The sequence below is a fragment of the Chrysemys picta genome, chromosome 10, assembly GCF_011386835.1.
Source record: "Chrysemys picta bellii isolate R12L10 chromosome 10, ASM1138683v2, whole genome shotgun sequence".
Classification (NCBI taxonomy): Eukaryota; Metazoa; Chordata; order Testudines; family Emydidae; genus Chrysemys; species Chrysemys picta.
In genome coordinates, this window is record NC_088800.1 from 5,936,097 (window position 1) to 5,962,325 (window position 26,229).

The 26,229-nt window shown below is 44.8% G+C and overlaps 1 protein-coding gene across 4 annotated transcripts in view; it reads left to right on the top strand.

Annotated features, from left to right (window-relative positions):
• Positions 1-26,229, top strand: part of MEGF11 (multiple EGF like domains 11) — a 358,447-nt gene that overhangs the window by 227,635 nt on the left and 104,583 nt on the right. For all 4 annotated transcript variants that reach the window (XM_042856570.2, XM_042856571.2, XM_065559191.1 and 1 more), the window contains exons 7-10: positions 6,858-7,104; positions 9,152-9,272; positions 15,996-16,132; positions 22,397-22,609. In XM_042856570.2, the coding sequence (XP_042712504.2) occupies positions 6,858-7,104; positions 9,152-9,272; positions 15,996-16,132; positions 22,397-22,609 (718 nt within the window). The remainder of the gene's footprint in view (positions 1-6,857; positions 7,105-9,151; positions 9,273-15,995; positions 16,133-22,396; positions 22,610-26,229) is intronic.

Consider the following 26,229-nt stretch of genomic DNA (forward strand, 5'->3'; position numbering starts at 1 on the left):
TTCTGTGTATCACGGCCCATAGCACTTCCCCAAAATAATTCCTAGAGCACATATCTTAGAAAAACACCCAATTTTGATCTCAGAATTTCCAGTGATGGAGAAATCACCAGGACCCCTTGGAAATTGTTCCAGTGGTTAATTGCCCTCACCATTAAATATTTATGCCTTATTTCCAGTCTGAATTTGTCTAGCTTCAACTCCCAGCCATTGAATTGTTACACCCTTCTCTGCTAGTCTGAAGAGCTCATTATCAAGTATTTATTTCCCATGTAGATAATTATAAACTGTAATCAAGTCATCCTTTAACCTTCTCTTTGTTTAAGAGAAATAGATTGAGTTCCTTTAGTCTCTGGCTATCAGGCATGTTTTCTAATCCTTTAATTATTCTGATGGCTCTCTGAACCCTCTCTAATTTATTAACATCCTTCTTAAATTTGGGCATCAGAACTGTAGCTAGTACTCCAGTAGCAGTCACACCAGTACCAAATACAGAGGTAAAATAAATAACGTCTCTGGTCCTACTCGAGACTACCCTGTTTATGCATCCCAGGATTGCATTAGCTCTCTTGTCCACAGTGTCTGGGAACTCATATGCAGCTGATTATCAACTACAACCCCCAAATCTTTTTGACGGTCACTGCTTTCCAGGAAAGAGGTCCCCACCTTACTAAACAATCTAGATCGCTCAGAATCAATGACCCGTCCTCTTCATTATTTACCACTCCTCCAACTTTTGGGTCGTCTCCAAACTTTATTAGTGATGATTTTATGTTTTCTTCCAGGTCATTGATAAAAATGATAAATAGCATAGGGCCAAGAACTGATCGCTGCAGAACCCCCACTAGAAACCCACCTGTTTGATGATGATTCCCCATTTACGCTTAAATTTTTAGACCTATTAATGGGCCAGCTTTGAATCCATTTAATATGTGCCATGTTAATTTTGTAGCATTCTAGTGTTTTTAATCAAAATGTTCTTGGGTATCAAGTCCAACGCTTTACAGAAGTTTATTATGTCAGCATCCACCAACCAATACCCTTCTGATAATCTAAGACGATCTTTGTAACCGAGTATTAAAATATAGTTTTTAACGTCCCAATGTCCCAGTAGATCTTTTATCTACAGAAACTCAATGTGTTAACTTCTTTAATGGTTGTAACGTCTTTCAGTCCTGTAGGGATTGAGCAATGTGTCTCGACTAGCAGTTTATCATCACTATCTTGATAGTGTTGGGAATAAGCATTGTTTCAATAGTGCATCTTTATCCATCTGTATTCTCTAGAAATCTGGCATTTTGACATGGTTCTCCATTATTTTGCCATCGCATAATTTTGATGTTTCTGCCACCAAGCTTTTGTGCAAAATTCTTTGAAAGGATCTTCTGAAGTTGTGATTATTTTGAGGACAGCTGTGATTTGTAAGGCAAGTGTAGGAAGCTGTTAGGATAAGCAGTCTTCTGGGTTTAGATTCAAGCAGATCAGAAAGAGATTTGTATCCTCCTGGATCTTTCCTTTAAAACAGATGTTGATGTGATTTTTAATGCTCATTAACATGAGGGATTAATAGAACTGGCCGGAGCCAAGTGCATGGTAGTGTGAACTGCCTTTGTGACCCCAAAGATTCCCCTTTCCTGCATCTTATTCCAGTCCTGGGCATCTCTTGCCAACTGGGCTGAATCGTGCCAAACTGAATGGTGTGGTTATCACATGAGTAAATGTCAGCTGAGTACAAGAATGTGACCACACCAGATTTTCACTCTTGACATAGTACAGGATTTGCAAAGCTAATGGATTATTTTAACTCTTTGCTCCTAGTGTCCTGGCGTGGGGTATTTTAGGTTTTACTGCTGTCTCTTCATGTTTGTTAGAGGCTTGGGTCATGTGTTCCAGACTCAGTGTCATATAGAGATGTGCAATTATGTCCTAAGGCAGAGTTAAAGACAAATATAGAACTAAATTCTGCACTAATTATACCCATGCAGTCCTATTAACTTCAGTAATGTTGCAGGTGTACAGTTATATTAAGGGCAGAAACTCTTCGTGGTTTCAAAAAATGCATTAAATAACTCACGATAATCCTACTTTACAGGCACCTTCTCATCTCAGATTCAGGTCGTTTCGTTTGATTTGTTATATATCCTCTTAACAAGGCTAGTGTTTTATTTAAACATTCCCAATTGAATTTAGAAATATTCCAGAATAGTGATTATGGGCTATAATCTGCTCTTGGTTACCCTGGTGTTAATCTGGAGTAAATCCCTTGAAGGTAATGTAGTAACTCCAGATTGACATCCGCATAACTGACAGCCGAATTTGGCCCTTTTTTCTTACACTGAGATAAGGATGCCTACGTTACTTTTCTCTGCTTTATCTTTGATAGAATGTCAATAAGATTCTGTTGATCGTACGCACATAGAGTATGAATTTGGTCACTGTTTAAAAAAACAAGAACCCACCACACATGTAAAATGATGATAATGGGGTCAAATAAGCACAGCCCTTAAGGGTACAGGCTGTGGTGCTGGTGCTATATAGGGTGTCTTTTTCATATTAATAGTGTATCTAGAGTGTGATGGAAATTCACCACAAGGGCACTAATGACTGTCTCTCATTGGCATAAGTCGTTTGATAAATGGCGCAGTTTCCTTGGAAGTCATTTTATTTATCCACTTGATTTTTAGACCTCTCTGTTTGCTTCATCTTTGTCCAACTTGTGTTGCCATGCTAGATTCTCGGTAGATCTACTCACCCTGAACGCAGTGGGAGAATACAGTTGTTCCGAGGTGGATGGGTTTCTCAGACACGTCCCTATTTGGTGTGTATTGTGAAACTAAACTGACAGTGGAAGAACAGAATTGGGTGATATGATAATACATGTCATAGTAGCTCTCAGAACCCAGTGCACGATATAATTAACATGCACTTTAACTAGGCCTGATATTTTGTATTCTATTAGAACCGTGTGTATTGCAGAGGCATGACTTGCTCACCCGTAGATCTGTAATATGCAGACAACTGTGATTACACTTACACACACACACACACACACACACACACACACACACACACACACACAGAGTCTGGAAGCAGCAGTCATACCTCCCTGACATCACCGCTCTCAGCTGGCTCTCTTACTGATGCTGCGGTTCCAGTCTGTGCATCATTTTGACATTTTAAATAGCACGTACACTTACAGTATAGCTCCTGTGTAAGCTTCGATCAGTCTCCCACTCTCATGTCGTTGCTGTTGTTATTTCTCTATTACAGTAGAGCCTAGAGCAGTTGTTCTCAACCTAGTTACCATTGTGAGCCATGTCTGCAGCGTTCTATGTATTATGTGGGCTGCATTCACACAATAGATATACTGCCTGTATGGCCCTGAGGAGGTCACATGGGCTGCAGCTGTGAGTTGATTGGGCCACAAGCAGCCTGCAGGTTGAGAACCACTGGCCTAGAGGCGCCATCAGGACCAGGGCTAAATTGTGCCAGGCCTACACAATGTTTTACAGAAAGATTTTAAAATGACAGCTCTCTGCCCCAAGGATCTTACAGCCTAGAGGCTTAACTATGTGTGATGCCGAGTGCTCTGAACTCCATCATCCTCACCTGGAATTGAGTCCACGCAATGGGAGTTGAGGCCATTTACACTAGTTTCACGGGTATCCGAATCTGGAGCCACTACTGGGACATAAAGTAGGATTTCACACACTAAATTCCATGGAAAAAGGTTCTTTTCTGGTTAAGGTTTCATCTGCTGCTAGTGTTTTATTCTCCAACTTGAACTGCTAGCTAGACCCTGATCCTGCAACCACTTACCCAGATGAATAATTTTACACACACGGGTAGTCGTTTAAGCACAGTGGAACTACTCAGACGTAAATATTTGCAGGGTCTAGGCTTTAGTGTATGAGCTCTTTGGGGGAAGGACTGTATCTTTGCATGTGTCCGTATAGTGCTTAGCACAATGGGGGTCCTGGAAACTATTGCAATATAAATATTATATCATATAAAATAAAGTCCTAAGGCTAGATTCTGCTTTCAGACACAGAGGTGAAAATCCAGGGTGACCCAATGTAAGTATTTTATATTGATGTTCCTGGAACCAGAATCTGGCCCACAAACCCCAATCTTTATTTTTATTTTACAATGATCTATCTAGCAACGACACAGTTTGTCACAGAGGTTTATGGCTTTAAGTGAGGAGTAAACAACAGGAACTGATACACTTTTGAGCGAGAAAGTTCCAACTTTCATGTTAAATTGCTCAGACATTAAACCTGGAGGAGATGGAGGTAATGAAAATCCAAAATGCTTTGTATAAAATCCCCATGACACCTCTGAATACAATAAGCTGATACTCCTCTAACACCCGTTTTACAACAGCACAGTGGTACTGAGTTCACCTGCTTTACCTCTGTTATAGGCCTTCATCCAGCTCTCACTGAAGTTAGTGGAAAGACTCCTAGGCATTATCTATACCATGAAAATTATTTTTTGCTGACAATAGGCATCAACACTGGGTGAACAGTGCTGAATGTAACCATAGGGATGGAATCAGAGACCCCTGGATCTAAACCCATGAACCTTTATTGCTTGAGATAAAGGGTTCGGTCTGCAAACTCAGAGGCAAGTAGTGGACTCATAAATGTGATCTAGCCACTAGAGGGCGACAGAGAATGACCGACTATAGCTTGACCATGTACTGTTTCAGAAATTGTGATTCAAACCTGCCTGTAGTTTCTGTAAAGTAGAAAAGGCTCCATCGACTTCAGCAGGAGCTGGATCTGGTCCCTGGGGCACTGGAAATGAGAAACAAATCTGGCCACATCTTTTTTTTTTCTCCTCAGTGTTTTCCATGAGGAGTCTGCTGCCTTTTTAATCCTTATTTGTATGTCTTCTTTTAAATTTGTCCCAATGAAATTCCCATTCTCAGTATCTGTTATGTGCCAAGCTGTTTTATTTAATAGAAAATTAAAACATTGGCTGGCTACCTTGAGCTAAACATACCGAGTGGTGTAATGTGTGAGCATTGAGGCATTGTGTTTAAAAGCCTTTGAAAAATCCATCCAATGGCCAGCCAGTTTCCCATCCACTACAGGCCGGTTTTACTATCCGAATTTTTTAAAATGTTACAGCCAGTCAGAGGAGTTGCTACTCCTTCCTGGTGCACCCTGATCTTCCTAGTGAATAAAAACACCTTGGCATATTAGTCTTGAGAAAAGAAGAATGAGGGGGGACCTGAGAATCTTCACATATGTTAAGGGCTGTTATAAAAAGGATCAGTTGTTCCCTATATCTACTGAAGGTAGGACAAGAAGTAACTGGCTTAATCCGCAGCAAGGGAGATTTAGGTTAAGTGTTAGAAAAAACTCTCTAACTATAAATTTAGCCCTGGAATAGGTTTCCAAGGGAGGTTGTGGAATCCCCATCTTTGGAGGTTTTTAAGAACAGGTTTGGTCTAAGTTTATTGAGTCCTGCCTCACCGTAGGACCTTTTGATTTCTTGAGGTCCCTTCCAGTCCTACCTTTCTGTGATTCTATGATTATAGCATGGAGTGAAATTTGGCAAAGCTAGAGAAAGAGAGAAATTTGAAATAAAGGTTTAAATAAAATGGGCACATAAAAACGTGAAGTAATATCACAGTGGTGTTTAGGGGACCAATCTGGACTAGCCACTGTATAAACATAGACAACTTTCCCTGCCCCTCCAGCTTACATACAATACTTTTCTTAATGCTTTACGAGATACACACATACATATATTTCACACAGACACTCAATAATTCTAGATAATACTTAGTCCTGCCTTGAGTGCTGGGGACCGGACTAGATGACCTCTTGAGGTCCCTTCCAGTCCTACAAGTCCATGATTCTAATTCAATACATGTGAACAGAGAGATTTGTATTCTCAGACCATTTTACACTGCTACCTGCAACTTTGATAAGCATCGTCCCTGTTGTATACTTGAGGGAACTGAATCAGAGCAATAAAGTGACTTGCATAAGGCAGAGCGAGGATTAGGCCAAAGTTCCTCACACCCTGTCCTGTGCTCAGGTCACTAGGCCATACACCTCTCTCCATGCAGCATGTAGGTGTGCAGTTAATGAGATAAAGTTGTGCCTAGGACAGGTAGCTGCACCTCTTTTTGAAGCCAGTGGAGTTGTTCCTTCTCCCAGGTTGATTTTGGCCTTTTATGCTATTCAATGCAGGCTTTATTTAAAAAAAAAATTGAAGATCAGCAATGCTGGTTGAATAATGTATCTTCCTCTTCACCCTTGCTGAAGTTCCTCATTCCAAGCCACTAATACGCAACTTTCCAGAAATAAGAAGGACAACAAATTATTATCTATTTTTCATGGGAGAGACTCCACCTCTGATGGAAGCTATCTGAAGAGTAGAGTAGACCTTGCGGATTGTAGGACGAGTGCTTCCAATGACTGTGGCTTTACATTTTACATTTTGAAGTCTTGCAACAGCAGTACGAAGCATGTGTAGCTTGACTTCAGTGCAGCCAGGATTTCAACCTATACATCTAATTCCACCCTGGGTTTGCTCCTTCCAGCTTTCTCAGGCATACTGGCAGAGAGGAGATTAAAAGATGTAGGTTCTAATCCAGCAAAGCACTTAACACTGTGCTTTTAATTTTAAGCACATGACTAATCCTGTGCACTACTCATGTGCTAAAGTACCTTGCTGGATCAGAGCCTTAGTTAAACAAGCGTAAAGACCTTTGAGTAAGTGCCTGATATTAACCATGCCTTTTTTCTGTGCATGCCAGCCTAAGCTACGGAGGATAGAATGAGACTCTATTAATGCACTCCCCTAATCAGCTCAGTAAATGAACGTGTCTTTTACAGGTTGTGATAGCGATCACTGGGGACCACATTGTAGCAACCGCTGCCAATGCCAGAACGAGGCTCTCTGCAACCCTATCACTGGCGCCTGTGTCTGTGCAGATGGGTACAAAGGATGGCGCTGTGAAGAGCTCTGTGACCCTGGGACTTACGGAAAGGGCTGCCAGTTTAAATGCCAGTGCTACAATGGAGCAACCTGTGACCATAAAACAGGAGAATGTCATTGTGCTCCGGGATACACAGGGGTATTGTAAGTTCAATGACAGGCATATTTTACTGTGCATCACTTAACAGCCTTGCTTTGACCCCGCTTAGTGCAATGCATGTTTGATAAAACGTACACAATCGATACATTATACTTTTTACTCTCTAGAAACCAGGTAACAGGATTTATGGGAGACTGAACAAAGGAGCATTGGTTATCACTGCTAATTACAGCTGTCAACATGTGGAAATCAAATTTTAGTCTAGAGAGAGATTAAAAATTGAGGAGATTTACCTGCGAGTAAAATTACTGTATCTGTGGTGTGAATATGAGAATCAAACCATAGTGCTGTACTTACAAGCAATCGGATATACGTGTTTAGCGATCCAATGCAGTACCAAATGGAACTCCTTTTCTCTGGCTTATCTGACTTTCAATATAACTGAGGAAGAATTGAAGATAACTCGATCAGCTTAGTATCTAGGGGGCAAATTTCTAGCTCTGTGACTCCCGTTAACTGTGACGAGAATCATGTTGCTAAATCCCCATATCCCACGCTGAAAGTTTACGGGTTAGATTCACCAAATCTGCATATTAATTTTAGGGCATCTGAGCAATAGCTTCTTGTTTAAAATTGCCCACGGTGTAACGTCGGTTCTCATTAGAGATCTTGCAGTAGTTTCAGTAGTAATTATGCTTTCCAAAATTATTTCAAGGAAACAGGAGAATTTCCTGGGGGGGAGAGGGGGAGAAGGGGTCTTTTGTTCACTGAGGCCTACTTACAGCTTTTTGAAAATCTATGACAAATGCCCTACTTTTTTTCTGTATGCAGGGTAGTTGTAGCTGTGTTGGTCCCAGGATATTAGAGACAAGGTGGCTGAGGTAATATCTTTTGTTGGACCGACTTCTGTTGGTGAGAGAGACAAGCTTTTGAGCTACAAAGAATTCTTCTTCAGTCCCATTGACACTGATGCAGACCTGAAGAAGAGCTTCTTGTTGCTGAAAAGCTTGTCTCTCTCACCAACAGAAGTTGATCCAATAAATGTTATTACCTCACCTACCTTGTCTCTCTACTTTTTTTTTTTGCGGGGGGAGGGAGGGGTATTGTAATCTAGCATTGCTTATGGGTCAGCATGAAGGAAAGAATGCTTATGCGTAGATAGAAAATAAAGATCATATTAACCTGTACCAATAAATTGTGTACCTTTAAATATTTTACTACTTATCTGATTTCCTTGCAATATTATGGACTCAATCTTATAAGCACTTACTACCAAAGGTTCTGCTTACTGTTGAGTAATCCCATTCACATTGATGGGTCCACTCACCGCAGTAAAGTGTTTGCAGGGTCAGCAACTAATATGTTGCATGAGCATCTCTATTTGGAGGAATAGTCGGTTGTTTGCTTGTGAAGAGCCTAATCTGTTAAAACTGGTAATATGAGAAAGCAGCAGCCAAATGTGGTGAAAAGCACCCAGGTGCAGAGAGCTAGCACAATGCCTATCTGGGTCACTTCAGTATCATGAAAGCCATGCAGTCCTTGCATTGACCTCAGCGGGCATTGGATGAGAATTTCGGGGCTCAGGTGGCCTTGTGCCTGCCCTCTGCACAGGGGGGAATTTCATTTGACATTTTGTAATAATTTTGGAAGAACAAAACACTTCAACGTTTTGCAGCATTTTAATCCTGTTGTTTTATTTTGTTTGCGGCTTGTTTGATTGCTGCGTTGCGTAATTAAGCTTTAAAGGCTTGATCCTGCAACCCTGATGTGCACGAGTTGTCTTTACTCATGGGAGCAGTTCGACTGAGTAAATGCATGAGTGGGACTTCATGCATGAGCAAAGAGTACACGCGTGAACTAGGCTTGCAGGACTGGCTCCTCAGAACACAGACACAGCGTCTTGGAGGAACTTAAATGTTGGAATTCTTAGTTAATTGACATTGCCCATTGAAACTTCACTGATTTGCATAAGAGCTCCCATGATGCTCTGTGGTGAGGATTTGCCCGTTTCTTGTTAATGTTTGCTTTTAACGTGTTTTGATTTGTGTTTTGTTCCCCCCCCTGTCCCCACCCCACTTGCCCCCCGCCAAGCTGTGAAGAGCACTGCCCTCCAGGCAGTCACGGAGCTCAGTGTGAATTGCGCTGCCCGTGCCAGAATGGGGGAGTCTGTCACCATATCACCGGCGAGTGCTCCTGTCCTCCTGGATGGATGGTATGTAACAAGTTATTACTCACCCCACCTGTAGATCTTTGCTTATCGTTACTTTGAAAGTACATTATAACTTACTTACTCACCGTCGGTACCTTGGGGCTCCCTCTGTCTGCTCCCGGTATCCACCGGCGGTCTCTTGTCATGTGCTTTGACTGTCAACACATTGCAGTGGGGCCCGTCTTTTCAGTATGTGCATGTACAGCATTTACCGCAGTGGGGCCCCGAGGCACTACTGCAGGGCAATAAACACATAAGAGACTGACTGGCCTTAATGCACCTGCACAGGAGAGCGAGGAGGAATAAGGCTCCTGCACCCCCATATGGACCCCCACACACACATCACAGCTGAACGTGTGGAGAGGAGAGCAGGGGCTGCATGCCCTGTGCTACTTCCCTGAGCAGCTGGGTACGGAGAGGGAAGAGAGGGGTAAGCACCCCTGTGGGCAAGCAGGGAGCAGGGAGGAATTGGGCCTCTCTGAGGGAGAAGGTGAGAGGACAGCTGTGGTTTGACAGGCAATGCTACAGAGAGAATAGATACAGCATCACGGGGCCACGGAGATCGGGTCAGTGCTACTGTCCTTACACAGGCATAATTCCCATTGATTTTAATAGGAGTTTTGCCTGCGTGAAACAGTTGGCCCTGAGAGAGCAAATTACCCTCCGCTTTCGTTCTGTGTGTCGAGAAAGCAAGGCCAAACATTTAAAAATCCTTAACTTTATCAATAATGTGATAATTAATTCTCTCCGGATTTGTCAAATCTCCCAGGCCTGCACACCATTCAGCTGTGCTTCGTTACCTGGCACTTTGCCAGTATTAGCAGTTAGTCTCTTGGCAGTCCTGCCGGAATTGAATGGAAAACAATGCCTGTGATTTTTTCTAATACCGGGTACGCTATAAAGATCATCACACATTACAATTTGATGAGGACCTAATTCCACCTGGGAAGTGCGGGAGTGAGAGGGGACTTTGTATTCCTCTAGCTCTTTAAAATACCTCCATGTGCAGGATGGAAGAGGGAGAATTGTGCAGCATATCCTGTGTATGGAATGCTAATGTAGAGTAGGTTCACCCAGTTCCCTCCTCTGATACACAAATGAGCATCTTCCATTTCCCAGAAAGACATCCAGGTGCCGCTTCTTTGATTTTCTAGATGCATCGTTCTGCTATGACAAGTAGCCCGATCCTTAACAGTGTCCTCATTGTCAGCAGTCACAAGCTTGCAGGGGAATAGAACTGGTGTTTGGATCCAAACACTGAAAGATAGTGATCTAAATGTCACCGTGGTGTAACTATTGAAGTCAGCAGAATTAAACCAGAGATGGATTTGATTCAAGACATTTTTTTTCATCCCCTCTGTCAGTAATAGGAATCTGCCAACACACTGAGTGCAAAGTCATTGCCGGTGTAAAACAGTGCACCTTCATTGATTTCAGTGGGACTGGACCAGCTTACACCACAAGGAATTTGGCCCCAAAGAGGTTTAAAAAAGCCACATTACCTGGAAGATAAACTTTGGTTGCGAGAGAGTTGAATTAGCTTGTCAAAGACATTTTGATCATGGTGCTAGCTCCAGATAAGATACTTTCCTCGAGATTCTGGTGGCAGGTTGTAAGATATCACAGGAGGATAGAGATGCGTGAGCGAACCATCCCTTCACAGACTTTTCCACCTAAGTCTTTCTCTATGTTAAGAACTCCTAGTGGAGCTCTCTCATAAGACACTCATAGCCAAAGTGAGTGGTGACACAGTGATGGCACGAAGCTGGTCCAAAAACAACAGGGTAAGTCACCCTCATTTGGCATTCAGTGGGTGAGCAAAAGACCGTTCCTCCCTGAGGGGTGGGTAGCTAACAGATGAGGCAGGCAACCCCGTTGTTTTTCTCAGGCTGGCAGGCGGTGCTGCCACACTGCAGTTCCCCTGATAGATGATTAGTAAAAAGGAATGAGCATCAGTATGCCACCCAGGGATTTTTTTTTCTGCCACCAGTGCTCCCCTAATATTTGTACTCCACATACCAGCATTTCTGAGAATCTAAATTGTCTTACTGGACTCCCCCTTATCTGCTGTCTGGGCAGGAGATCTTTTCTCGCAGGGTGGAAATGTCACTAAAGAAAAACAAGTATGTGGAGAAAGATTAGAAAGTTTTAGAAGTCTTTTAAGGTGCAAGGTGGGCTGATACTGCGGAGCAGGTGCAGTTATTCGTTCTGTCCCGTTTGTGCTGTGCAACTTGAAGCTTAGAATTTTCTCTGCAATACTCAATGTCCCAGAGGAACTTTCCTGAAAACTCTGTTGTTGGCTGCTTAGTCTCCAGAGCAAAACCTGGAGTTAGCAATTGATGTGTTTGAACTGAGCATAACTAAAAATTGAAGTGAGAGATCAAATATTCTGAGGGAAGAAACTGAAATTATAAGCAGAAGAATTCAGCTTGTAAATGTTGGGATTTTAAATTTAAAGGGACTCTCCAGGGTTTTCATGAAAGGCTGAAAATCCGATGCCTAGAGAAAGAGCAACTAATTCCTTTCTCTTGCTGGAGTTTTAACTCTTGCACGTGCCGTGGTTTGTGCAGCCAGACACAGGTGGGCAATAAATGAGCAGAAGAGATGGGGCTGCTAGATTGTGTTCATTTTATTTTATAGTATTGATAGTCTTTCTTTGACAACCGGAAGTTTACTTGCAGGGGGGGGGGGGGGGAGAGGGGAGAGAGAGAGAGAGAGTGTGTGTGTGTGCGCGCGCTCTGGAGACACACTGAATGTGTGACCGAGGGAATTCTCCCTGGATTTATACTCCAGTACTGAGTAAATTTACTCAGCTTTTATAGTTCCTGGGACCTGCCCCACTGTACTTTCTGTTCCTCCTGGGCTGCAGACATGGGAGTTATTAATGACAGGTTTGCTTCCTTAGGAGTTGGGGGACTAGGCACCAAATTGAATGGGTAAAAGTGGTCTAGGGAGGTAGTCTCTAGTTTCCCCTTGGATCAGCCTCTGAGGGAGGCTGTTTCTTCTACCCCTCAAGCTGCTTTGTAAAACCCTCTCCTGTGAAGGGGGAATCCGACAGAAATGCAGCGAGTTACATTACTCCATGTTTTATGTTGAGTATTTATTTCCCCATGTTTTTTTCACCAGGACAGCATGCAGCCTATTGTATGAAGTATTACACTAGAAGAGTGGCTTCTAATGCTAAAATGTGTTGGGCATTTTTCACTCCAGTGGATGTGGGTGTTGGTTGGTGGGTGCTTTAGCCTCCATCTCAGCCATGTGCAGGTTTTTTGTTGTGGTTTTTGTAAAATGAAATAAACGACGGGGTGGGAAGACCTTTTCTAATAATCTTCCTAATAATGCTGGGAATAATAATCTTCCTAATAATGCTGGGAAACTGTATTAAAAGCAGAAGCCCGAGAGTTTGGGGTCTTCAAAAATAAACTTTGCTGATAAGATGCGTAAATTACTAGAAACTTTGGTCTGACAGTTGATCTTCCACAGAGGGGCGTTTTATATTCTCTTAGCACACATTAATTCCTTTGGCTACAGGGGATAGATCTCAGAGTATTACTTTGTCATTGTTTGTTTGATAGAAATCCTGTTTTTTTTTTTTTTTTGAGACATGAAGTGAAAATGCATTTATCCAGATAAATGGATACCTGCATTTCCAAAAATATAGTATTGCTTATTACTCAAGCCTGGAGAGACATGTTTGTTACAGCAGAATCTGACTGGTCTTGAATTGAGGCCAAAATGTCTGTTTTCTAGCCAGGGAACCACCTATCACAAGGTTGAGAAAGGCTTGAGGGATCTGGTTTATGGTTAGAGAGAGGGGCAGGCTTTCCATTGCAGGTGTGTTGCTATTACATAACTTCCTAAACTGTTGACATTGGGCCCTGGAGGAGGAGCTGTAACAGTGAATATCCTCATTTGTGATGCTCCGTTTTTCATTCTTGTGTAAGATTTATTCAATAGGTGCTTTGTTCAAAACGAGGAGCCCCTGGCACTTGGTTGGGGAAATGAGACTTCACAGAGACAAAAAAAAAAAAAAAACACTTCAAGGAAAATCCTCACTGCTTTTCTGTCAGATGTTGTGTGTGGTAGGTGGTGCAGGCAGTACCTCCCATGCTTCAGGTTTCCCAGCACGTTCCATTGTAAGACCCTCCCTCAGTTGCTTATACCGGGTCCAACTAGAATGGTTTGGGCTGAAATTTTGCATGCTAGGTGTCTGCCTCCGGCTGAGGTTAAGGGAAAACCTATTCTTTTGCCCATGTTAAAGTCTTATAACCTTTTCGTTGTGGAGCTCTAGTGCCTCCATGCTTTGGAGCAGGGGGTTGAAATTTGGCAGGGGCATCGCCCTGGAGTTACAGATGTGCCTTTAATCATCCCTGGAAAAACCTGCTCGAATTTGGTGAAGTTGTGAGCCTCTGGAAATCTCAGTTGGCACATGCTCTGTAGTGACTTGTTAGAGTTTGGCAGCTCAATTGTCCCAAGACGCGATCTACGCTGAGTATGTGCTATCCTAGGGCTACAGGGGTGGATCAGGACTTTCACAGCAGTTGCTCCTCCTGGCTGTCGGGGGTTGTTATGGTACCGGCCCTGGAACCGAGAGGAGGGAGGCTGTCTTCCCGGCCTTCAGCTCTTCTGCTGCTACTGCCCAGACAGCATAGAGAAGGAGGGAGGAGAACAAGGGGGTGGGAGGAGCAGAGGGATGGGAAACATGGAGCCAAGGGGATGGGATTGGGACTGGGATGTGGAGGGCCCAAATGGGCCATGGGTGGTGTATGGGCTTGCTGGTGGCCTGATGCCCCAGGGTGAGTTTCACCGTGTGTGAACAGCCTGTTGTTTGTTGAGTTGTGATGGGAATATTTTCTCTCCCCTTCGATTTCAGTGGGAAGAGCATTCTGAACTGACTGTTATTAGGTTTAACACTTCCCGGTGAAAAGGGGCTGCAGGAGCATATTTTAAATGAACATGTTTTAGTTTATAGGCCGATGGGGTTTGTACATGATGCTCGTCGGTCTGTGCTGGATAATGCTCAGCCGGTCTAAAGGCTGGGAATAGGTGTGCAGAGAGATACTGAAGTGGCAAGTTGAGGGCTGTTCACAAATTACGGAATGCATTAGGGGGTGAGTGGGTCCTTAAATGTGTGTATTTGTCTCAGTGTTACAGGAGGTGGGTGGATCTTGAAAATCACCAAAAAATGTGGTACATCATTTATGGACAGTGCCTTAAGTAGCCATGGCTTATGCAGGTTAATTCAGAGGGATCGTCCCCTGCAGAGGTCGAGGTTGGAGGCTGCAGAGAAGGAAGTTGGGGCATGGATCTGTAGCCATGCAGATGAACATCAGTGAGGAATCCAGTTATATCTCTACGGATCTTGGTTTGTCCGTGCAGAGAGCTGCCAGGTGCCTTGCATCACGTGTTGGCGTCAGTCATGTCAGCAGGCCCCCATGTCCTCGCCCCACATGGCTGCAGGGACGGAGCAGAGGTTTCATTGCAGTTACTTCTCCTGGCCACTAGGCACTTGCAGCCTGTGATGGGCCTTGGGACCCAGATGGTCTGCCGCCTGTCTGGCAGCTGTCTACTCCCCCTGCTGGTTTGCAGCCAGCATAGTGCCCCTGGGTTAGAGGAGGAGGCGTCTCTGTCTCTCAGGCCTGGTCTACACTGGGGGGGGGGGGTCAATCTAAGATAGGCAACTTCAGCTACGAGAATAGCGTAGCTGAAGTCGACGTATCTTAGATCGACTTAGAATTACTTACTTTGCGTCCTTGCAGCGCGGGATCGACGGCTGCAGCTCCCCCGTCGACGTTGCTTCCGCCTCTCACTGAGCTGGAGTTCAGCAGTTGACGGGAGAACAATCGGGGATCGATTTATCGCGTCTACACTACGCACAATAAATCGATCCCCGATAGATCAATCGCTACCCGCCGATCCGGCGGGTAGTGTATGCATACCCTCAGTGCCTTGCTGCAGGGGAGGTGAGGGGCCAGTGGAAGGGAGTAGGATTGGGGCAGGAGTGTTGGAGAGGCCAGGGGTTGAAAGGCAAGACCGGCTGAAGCCAGCTGCCCCTGGCACTCCTCAAGCCCTCCCACCTCTGCTTCTGAGGGGCGCAGAGTCCGTAGCATTCTTGCCTCCTGCTACACCTGCTGCCTTTGCTTGAGGAAGCCCCCAGAGAGAAACCAATGACTTGTCATCACTAGGGAGACACGTTGTAAATGGAGGGCTGGAAGGCAGGAGTTAATTTGGGTGGCAGAATTTTTAGGCTTGTTTTGATCTTACCTTAAACCATGTCCACAAGAAACATTGCAAGCTCATTTAGATCAAGGTGTTGCAAGACGGACAAATAAATATACTAGCCCATGAGTCGGCAACCTTTCAGAAGCGGTGTGCCGAGTCTTCATTTATTCACTCTAATTTATGGTTTTGCATGCCAATGATACATTTTAATGTTTTTAGAAGGTCTCTTTCTATAAGTCTATAATATATAACTAAACTATTGTTGTATGTAAAGTAAATAAGGTTTTTAAAATGTTTAAGAAGCTTCCTTTAAAATTAAATTAAAATGCAGAGCCCTCCGGACCGGTGGCCAGGACCCGGGCAGTGTGAGTGCCACTGAAAATCAGCTCGCGTGCCGCCTTCGGCACCTGTGTCATAGGTTGCCTACCCCTGTACTAGCCACAAATAAAAGCTCAGAACGTTGCAACTTTTCACTGAAACGCTGCCCTTTCTGCACCTCCCTAGGGTTTTGTATGTGCCCAGCCATGCCCTTCCGGAACCTTTGGAATGAACTGCAGCCAGGATTGTCCATGCCATAACGGAGGACAGTGTGATCATGTGACAGGAAAATGCCTGTGTACCGCTGGATATATGGGAGACAGGTAATAAAACACATTGCTCTTCAATATTAATCTTAGACAATCTTGCTCTCTGGAAAACTGTGTGTTACATTCCTATTGCTGCAGTTAGGTGCCTCTTCCTAGAGCGGTTCAGGCTTTATAAATATGCCTTTGTTATTACTTTTCAGTGGCAGTGCTCGCCGTTTACTGTTAGTTTTCTTTTTTTTTTTTTACTGTAACTCTTTTAAAAATTTAATGGATTCAATTAAATTTAGATATTTACAGCGACAAATTTAATAGAAAGCATTACATGTTTACAAGATATGTAAATGAACCATATTTATACAAATTAATATCCTCAAGAGTAAGCAATGCAGCAGTTTAATATGTCCCTCCCTTCCCATCTGGGTTGCTGCAGTCTCTGACACCAGCAAAAAGTAATAAATCCTCAACATTTATAAACCAGAGGAGCTGCCTTAATTTGATCAGAAAAGATGATATTGTTTTACAAAGCTGTCTTGGATTAAGCGACTTCATTGAAGTATAGTCAGAGGGCCTAGACATCACTTAAGTCCATCTTAAGTGATAGCCCACTGAATTTTATCCCTAATGCAGTGGTTCTCAACCAGGGGTACGTGGGGGACGCAGGTACATCAACTAATCTAGTATTTGCCTGGTTTTACAACAGGCTACCTAAAAAGCACTAGCGAAGTCGGTGCAAACTAAAATTCCATGCAGACAATGACTTGTTTATACTGAAATAATGATTATATTTATATTCCAGTTGATTTATTTATAATTATATGGTAAAAATGAGAACGTCAGCAATTTTTCAGTAATAGTGAGCTGAGACACTTTTGTTTTTTTGTGTCTGATTTTGTAAGCAAGCAGTTTTTAAGTGAGGGTATGCAAGACAAATCAGACGCCTGAAAGAGGGACAGTTGTCTGAAAAGGTTGAGAGCCACCGCCCTAGTGCATAAGGACGTTTAGAGTTTGTTGGAGTGTCTTATTTCTTTCGTCTTTATTTGTGTAACTGTCAGCTATTCAAAGGACACAAGCAAACTAGCTGTAAATGCTACACTTACATTTAGAAGGCCATTCTGCTGTGTTGCAGCCATGTAACTTCTGTTGAAATCAGGTGTCTTCATGTAACTGATGCCAGTGTTTGCTTTGGGAAATGTGTCAAATAGCTGCAGCTAGGTAAAGGAAGTAGAAGTCATTCTAGGGAACGTTGCTTTAAGGAAAATCCCCAGTTATTACAGCAGCGCTCTTTATAAAGCTGGTGATTGGGACCTCCATGGCACAAAGCCAGTGCCCCTTTAGTTTGGGGGAGCCTTTAAATGTCATGGCTAATCTTAGCTTTAACTTTCTTTTAATTATGGAGATAGCTTTCCAATGAAAAGTGATCGCCAGGGCTGAATGTCTATCATGGTGATTGTGCCTGAAATCAGAGGCTCTTTGTATACTTAAGCCTGGTCTACACTGGGGGGGGGAAGGGAATTGATCTAAGTTACGCAACTTCAGCTATGTGAATAATGTAGCTGAAGTCGACGGACTTAGATCTACTTACCGCGGTATCTTCACTGAGGTAGGTCGACTGCTGACGCTCCCCCGTTGAGTCCGCCTGCGCTTCTCACTCCGGAGTCGACGGGAGAGTGCTTGGCGGTTGATTTATCGCGTCTTCACTAGACACGATAAATCGACTCCCGCTGGATTGATTGCTCCAGAGGTAAGGGTAGACATACCCTTAGCCTCAGCTACGAAGGACTGGTTTGAGGCCTCTCCAGCCAATGGTTCTGGGTCCCTGGTTTGTTAGTTGGGAAACTCAACAGTGCTAGAGTTGTCATGAGCTCCCAGCCAGCAGCCTACAGATAGGCCAGCTCCTTCACTCCATTGCCAGCCACAACGGGGGATGGCGCCGCAAAGGAACTGGCTCTGCGAGAAATAAAGGGAACTGCCCCCCAACACAGGCAGAGTGCATGCAGCAACAGGACCAGCAACAGTCCCTTGGGGATTTGGAAGAGGAGACCGCAAGCAGTGGGTAAAGGAAGAAGGGATCGAGTTTGCCCATGCTCTTGGCAGCAACCCCCAGAGCCAGGGAACGGAAAGGGGGGAACCTAGCGATGGGGGGAGGGACAGAGGAGCACACTCAGGTTGTGCTTTAGAGGGGTGTGTGTGGGGGGAGAGAATAAGGAGGATGTGGCCCCTGGAAGGAGGTGGGATCTCAGAGGGGAGAGAGAGGAAATAATAGGGGCCGACTGGAAGGTGTAACAATGGAAAATGGGCAAGCCAGGGAGATAGAGAGGTGTGAATATGGGCCCCGATCCAATCAAAGCTTCTAAGTAAGTAGGGCCTGATGGAATTGCTCAGATGCTTATATGATTTGCTGGACTGGGAGCTGTGAGGAGCAAAATAGACACGAAGGACAGGAGAAGGGGGGTCAAGAGGAAGTGAGGGTATCCCAAAGGGAAGCAGGGAATAGGAGAAGAATAAGAGGAAAGGAGATTCATCTGTTTTCAAAGCCAATATGCATAGACTTTCACACTCAACTTCTCTAGCAGCAAGAGAGGCTGGGAGCAGCCTGGAGATTCCCACCCCCTATTTAAAAGACTCTTCAGTTTAGATGAACCCCGGAAAGTTTATGGGAAGCCCAAAGAATTACCTTATCGGTGGGTAGAATCCTGGCTCCACTGAAGTCATTGAAGAGTTTTGCGATTGACTTCAGTGGGGACAGGATTTCATCTGTAAAAATTTGTTCTTAAGGTGGGCACACTTCTTTTACCTGTTGTCAAATACAACTACACCTCTACCTCGATATAACGCTGTCCTCGGGAGCCAAAAAATCTTACCGTGTTATAGGTGAAACCGTGTTATATCGAACTTGTTTTGATCCACCAGAGTGCGCAGCCCCCCCCCCCCCCCCCGAGCACTACTTTACCGCGTTATATCCAAATTCGTGTGATATTTGGTCGCGTTATATGGAGGTAGCGGTGTAGTTAATGGTAAATCCCCCATTGACTTTAATGGCAGCAGGAGCAGGCTTAATATTTAACAAACCTAAATTACCGTTACCTATTAATGCTGTGATTTCACTCAGCTGGGACAATGGGACAAACTAATCAGATTCATTTTAGGGCTATAGTCCATTTTGCTTTCCGGGTCTCATACTATCATAATGCTACAACATACATTGCAGCCGCAGCAGGGGAATATAGTTTCCAAACAAGACAATATTTTCTTTGACTTTTTTTTTAAATCGGGAGAATATTTCTATTAATACTAGATATTGTAAAATCATTTTTACTAGATCTTGATTATCTGCCGATGTTCCTTTTTAATTGTCTGTAAATAGCCATGTACAGTTTGGAGTCCTGTAAGACAGATAATGACATATAGTTAGATAAATATTTGTGGACTTAACTAAGACACAAAAGCCTGTAGAAGTGTAATTGTCACTTTTTGTTCACTCCCTGCTTTCTGGGAAGTGGGACCACACTACTTACCTAGAGCAAATTGACAAGCACTATTGATAGTTCCAGATAGCTTTGTGCTGAACTAAAATGACTTAAGCGCCCATGTAAATGTCTGTATTGTAAATTATTTGAATGGAAGAATAGCAAAAGCACAACTGGATGCTGGACATAAAAGTATGAAAATTCTATGGCTGACAACAACAAAAAAGTGAACCTACCATTTTAGCTGGGTTTTCCATCTCGCCATCGAGCCGATAGATTGAATCTTAATAGGATAAATACTACATTTGTTATGATAGAATAAGCAAACCTATTCTCTTGTTTTGTTTGTATAAATATTTCATAGCTATGAAAACTGATCTCCACAGTTTTTAAGTGTATTTCAGACAGCTTTTGTCTATTGTACAAAAGGTGATCCTTGTAAAGAAAACAGAGCCATTATTCTTCCATAAGAACCATTCCTAGCACTAATATTGGAAAATAATGTAGGTGATTGTAATATTTTCTTCTGTTAAACAGGCTGTCTTATGTTTAATATTTTGTGAAATTGCTTCCATTAATTCTACAGGTGACAGCCATATTATCCCAGCCCAAATAATTGTAGAACATATTAAAGTTCAGTAGATATTATAATGCGAGTCTCCCCAGATAGGCAGAAAGCCATGTAAATTAAACAAGAAACACAACTAGGGCTTAGCAGCTCATTTTGTAATTTAATTGAGCAATGTATCTGGTTGTTAATGGTGTTATGGACACATTAGATTGATATGTTGCTAAGGAAGGATGTTTCAGTAGAAAGTTAATTCCTGCTGTGATTATCCTTACGTTCCAGAGGAATTGTTATTAGTATTCTTCGTATAAAATTCATTAGCAGTAGCTGCTTGATCTCCAAATAAATAAGTTGGTTAAATTGTTAGTAGAAAATGGCTAATTATGTAAATGGATTAGGTCGTCAATATTTCATTTCCAGATGCTTTTTTCCCTTCTGTGTAATGCTTCATCTTCTATAAATATAGAATGATATAGTGCACCATCGACTGTGCATTCATCTTGTTGAGTACAGTCGTCTCCTGCTCACTAGTAGAGCTGCATGGGGCAGTGGGAACATAAGACATCTTAATACATTCATTGCATTTCATTTGTTTTAAGTGTTTCAGTCCTATTCCCATTCTTCCTTGTTGGCTATTACTCCGCAGTTGGACTACACTGAGGACAGCAAAGCAAGCAGCCAATAGTTAGCTCAGGGTGACTCTTAAGAGTTCTTTCACGGCCATTTTTCCCACAGGTTCCTCTAACGTTGGATCCCAAGTCTGAACTTGAACAGTGCAACAACGACCATGCTGAAATATGCTGTAATTAAATCACTACCTGGGCTTTTTTACTTTACTTTATTTGTTTATTTTTAGTAAAACAGCTTCATCTGAGGCTGCCGCCGTGATTTCTCTTCTTAAATATTGAGCGTGTTCATTTCAATTTGCTAGGCTTGCGTTGTACCTTAATCTTTTACATATTCAGTCTCACATGCCAGCTGTGAAATGACCCGCAGAAAGACATTTAACACTGACCTCTCTCCACTGCATTTACAGTATACATTTCAGTCAATGCATGGGATTAAATTAATGCTGATAGGCTATTTCCAATATCTGGTATCCATGAGATAAGGGAATTGGGTTTTTAAATGAATAAAGCATAGCTGTGCTTCATGATGAATCATGTAAACTGAGGTACTAATACCTTGTAAAATTCGGAACCCATCAAGTTGCACCAGGCACAGAAACAGTTCCATTTTCTAGGACTTTTATTCAGGACCGGCTCTAGGCTCCTGCAAAGCAAGCACGTGCTTGGGGCGGCACAATTCCAGGGGGCAGCATTCTGGGCTGTTGCGGCCCCCCCCTTTCTTTGTTCTTGGACAATTGCGCTCTCTGAGCTTGGGACAGCAAAAAACCTTTCAAGTAGGAAATGGGATCTCTTGGATTGCTTTGCACAGCACTGTGAAACAGACTGTTTAGAATGTATTGCCCCAACATTTCATAAATCATCCAGTAGGGAAATATTTGAAATATTACAGGAAAGGTGCAGTTAAAAACTATCTGTATATACTGTTCATGGGGTTCCAGTTTTGTGTGTATCAGTTATTACAAATGTTGTTAATTCTGGAGAAGAAACTACACTGAGGGTGAAAACTGTCTGTCTGAGCTTTTGTGCTAGTGACCATCCTTGTAATAATAAATGAAAAGAGGATTTTAAGTTCAAACTACAGTCAATAGACAGTACATATGCAACAAGACAAGGGGCCAGATTCACTTTTGGTATAAAACAGGTGCAAAAGCAGCATAAAGGGAAAATAAAACCATTCTTTGTTGTAGCACATTTTTCTTAAGATTGCTTAATTGATCATGCTTATTTTTCAGCCCTGATTCGCATTCCAAGTGTATGGTACACATTTAAGGAAGTGTGTAGTGCTTTGAAAATTAGAAAAAAAGCAAATATAGATGACTTTCTTTCAAGAAAGTAGCTAATTGTGTATCAAATTGTTCATGCTTTCTGAACGTAATTATTGAGGAAGTGATAGCGCAGTCACTTTGTTAACACTAGTGTAAATACTGTGAAATTTAATTGGACAAAGATTAAATACACTTTAGGTTAGCAGCAATTTACATGCTCAAGATAACACATCACCTCAATGATTTCATTTGTTCAGTACATTACTTAAATAAATGAGGTATGATTTTATGCTTAATATATCAGCCAAAATATTCCCTTAGAAAACTCATAAATGGACTAGCCTCTCTTTAGCATTGGCCTTCATCAGATCTCACATATTTCTTTGCAGGTGTCAAGAGGAGTGTCCTATTGGGACATATGGCTTTCAGTGCACTCAGAAATGTGACTGTCAAAATGGTGCAAAGTGTTACCACATAAACGGAGCATGTATGTGCGACCCTGGGTTTAAAGGGATTCGTTGCCAAGAAAGAATGTGTCCAGAAGGGCTTTATGGCCTAAAATGCCACAAGAAATGTCCTTGTAATATTAACAACACTCTCAGGTATGTACATCATACTTTCTACTAGTAGGAGGACCAGGGTCGGCTCTAGGTTCTTCGCCGCTCCAAGCAAAAAAAAATTTTGGCTGCCCCCCCGTCCCAGCCCTGGGCTCCTCGCCGCACCCCCCTGCCGTCCCAGCCCTAGGCTCCCCCTACCCCCCCACCATTGCCCCCCACACACACCTCCTGCCGCCCCAGCCCTGGGCTCTCCCCCCCATCCCCCGACACCTGCACCCTCCTTCCGCCGCAGCCCTGGGTCACTGGTAACTCGCTCCCAGGGCAGGTCATTCAGCAGGAATTTTAGATGTGCACAGAACACAGACAGGATTGGTTCCCATATGGTTACAGAACTACAGTAAAGTGGAACAATTTTCAGCTTGTGTGATTGGAGGATATCTGGATGCATATTGTAAGACTATCCTCCATAAATGAGGAAAAGTTGAGGTGCCTTTATTATTCTTTTGTTCCCCTCTTTCTTTCTATGGGGAATTTGCCAATGCAGTATCACTGTCTTCCTTTTAAACAAACAAACAAACAAACAAAAAGGCAATGGCTGTTGAAAATAGCAATTCCAGTCCTAATAACCACTGGGAAGCATTTCTTGCTCAATTTCATCCTACTTTTTCTACAGCAAGTTACAGTGGATCAGTATATTTGATTTGGGAGAAATGAAGTAACAGCTGCCCAAACTGAGCTTGAGCACTCCTGAATTTTGAGGTGTTCAAATCTGGAAGGCAGGTGCTGGGGCAGGGGAGGGCTGTGGCTCCGCAGGGGAGCATGGCAGCATGTATGCAGCAGCGTGTCTGGCACTGCGCGAAGCCAGACACGCTGGTCTGAGTGGCACGGTAAGGGGGCTGGGAGGTTGGAGAAGGGGTAGGAGGTTCCGGGGGGGCAGTCAAGGGACAGGGAGAAGGGGGGGTTGGATGGGGCGGAGGTTCGGGGGGGCAGTCAGGGGCAGGGAGAAGGGGGGGGGGTAGATGGGTCAGGGGTTGGGGTGGCACTCAGGGGACAGGCAGCAGTTGGATAGGCATGGGAGTCCCAGGGGTTTGTCAGGGGACAGGTAGGGGGTGGGGTCCTAGGGGGGAACTTGGGGGAGGGTCTCAGGAGGGCGCAGTTGGGGACAAGGAGAGGGGAAGCTTAGATAGGGGGTGGGGTCCCGGAAGGGGGCAATCAGGGGACAAGGACCAGTGGGGCTTAGATAGGGGGTAGGGTCCTGGGGGGCAGTTGGGGCAGGGGTCCCAGGAGGGGGTGATCAGGGGACAGGGAGCAGGGGGGTTGGATGGGTTGGGGTTTCTGTGGGGGGCAGTCAGAGGCAGTGGATGGTGGCAGGATGGGGCTACCCTCCCTCCCCGTGGAGTGTCCTATTTTTTGAATGTTAAAATATGGTATCCCTGCCCTTCCCAGTGCAGCTCTCCATTCATAACAGGCTGTAACATGAGGTCTCAGCTTCCTCACTCCCTCCCCCTCTTTTTACTGTTGGTAGTGGCCAAGGGAATGCTGGGAAATGTAGTTCTTTCCCTGCTCCAGGGCTGGCTCTATAGGCAGGGAGCTAACCAAGGAACTACAGCTCCCCAGAGCCCCCTGTTGGTTCTCAGCTCCCATGCTGGATCCCTGCCGCCCCTGCAAATGGGCTGCCCCAAGCACGTGCTTGCTTTGCTGGTGCCTAGCGCCGCCCCTGAGCAGGACTAATAGATACAAATAAGAAAGCATTGAGGAAAAAAAATCTGTATTTGACTCCATCCCTTTCTCCCAGCAGTTTTCCTTAGGGTCCAATACAACTAGGGTGACCAGATCACCCAAGACAAATATCGGGGGGGGGGGGGGGTGACGTGGGGGGGGGTGGCAAAAAAAAAAACAAAACCCTTCCTCCGCAAGCGCTGGAGGGAGGCCCGGGAGACTCAGGGGAAGCGCGGGGCCAGGGTGAGTGAGAGTCCGGCCTGGCCCCGAGCAGGCAGGACTCAGTCGGGCGGTAGGGAGAGGAAGGGGGCGGCCCGCGGGGCCAGGCGGCGGCTGTTCTCCCCCCCGGGCAGCAGGACTCGGGAGCAGCCGCTGCTGCAGCTCCCACTGCCGCGGGGGAAGGAAGCAGCCATGGCGCTCCGCGGCTGCGGCTCTGGCGCCCCCGAACCCCCCGAGCCGGGGCCTGCTGCGGGGACCCAGCAGCGCGTACGCTGGGCCCAGCCCCTGGCCAGTCGCGTCTGGGCTGCTGCCCAGCTGGTACTATCCCGCAGCGGCCCCGGAGTGGGGGCAGCAGGCCCCAGCCCCCCTGGCCCGCTCGGGTCCCGCAGGGGAACGAACGGGGCTGGGCGGCCGATGCCTCCGCCCCGGGGCCGCCGCGGGATAGCACCAGCTGGGCAGCAGCCCAGACGCGACTGGCCAGTGGCTGGGCCCAGCGTGCGCTACTAGGTCCCCGCAGCAGGCCCCGGCTCGGGGGGTTTGGAGGCGCCGCAGCCGCGGAGCGCCATGGCCGCTTCCTCCCCCGCGGCAGTGGGAGCTGCAGCAGCGGCTGCTCCCGTGTCCCGCTGCCCTGGGGGACAACTACAGCCGCCGCCTGGCCCCGCGGGCCGCCCCCCTCCTCTCCCAACCACCCAACTGAGTCCTGCCTGCTCGGGGCCAGGCCGGACTCTCACTCACCCCGGCCCCGCGCTTCCCCTGAGTCTCCTGGGCCTCCCTCCAGCGCTTGCGGAGGGAGGGGGAATGGTGAGCCCGGGGAAGAGGCGGGGATTCGGGGAGGGGGCGGAGTCGGGGGGCAGGGGTGCGAGCACTTCCGGGCTCCAGGCTCCGGGGCATTTCCTTGTTTGTCCAGTGTCCCGACCGCACGTCGGTCGGGACGTGGGACAAACAGGGAAATATCGGGACAGTCCCGATAAAATCGGGACGTCTGGTCACCCTAAATCCAACGCCTGTGAATTATTTCTTTGATTTGAGTGTCTATGGGCTTGGAATCTTAAGTCCCAGTTCAGCACAAGACTTAAGCGCGAGTCTAACTTTAGGAAGACGACTAGTCCCACTGAAGTCCTGCACATTCTGATCTATGTCCCAGTCCGGTAACCCTTACTTGTGTAAGTCAGGATTAGTCGCACAAGTAAAGGCTGTAATATGAGGCCCTTTATGGCTATGCCTACCCCTTTTAGAGACATTGCAAACCATCTGTATCATAGGCTGCAATTCTCACCGTCTCTCGCAGACGAAAGGATGCCGACCACAACATGTTTTATCATCACATAAAGCATCAGAAGGATAAAAACTTTGCAAAGATTGGATGGATAACACCATGATGCTGAACACTTCATTTTTAAATTTTCAGTAAAAATATTTTGTATTTTTTATTTAAAAAAAAACTGTCAGAAGTTCAAAAAACAGAATTTTTTTACTAACTTCCATCTCTCAGACTCGGCTTATGACATGGAATTCCTTGTTGAGTCTACGCACTCCAAACACAGTTGCAAAATGAAATCTAATTTGCTTCATCTTATGTCTCATGGCAAATTACCTTGTTGAAAACACTTGAGGCAGATGTATAAATAGACGTAAATCAATATCCCCCAGTCACTCTCCCGCACTCTAACGAAGTCAACATTGTCAAAATAGACTTATCTCCCCTTCTCATATGTGCCTATTTTTGC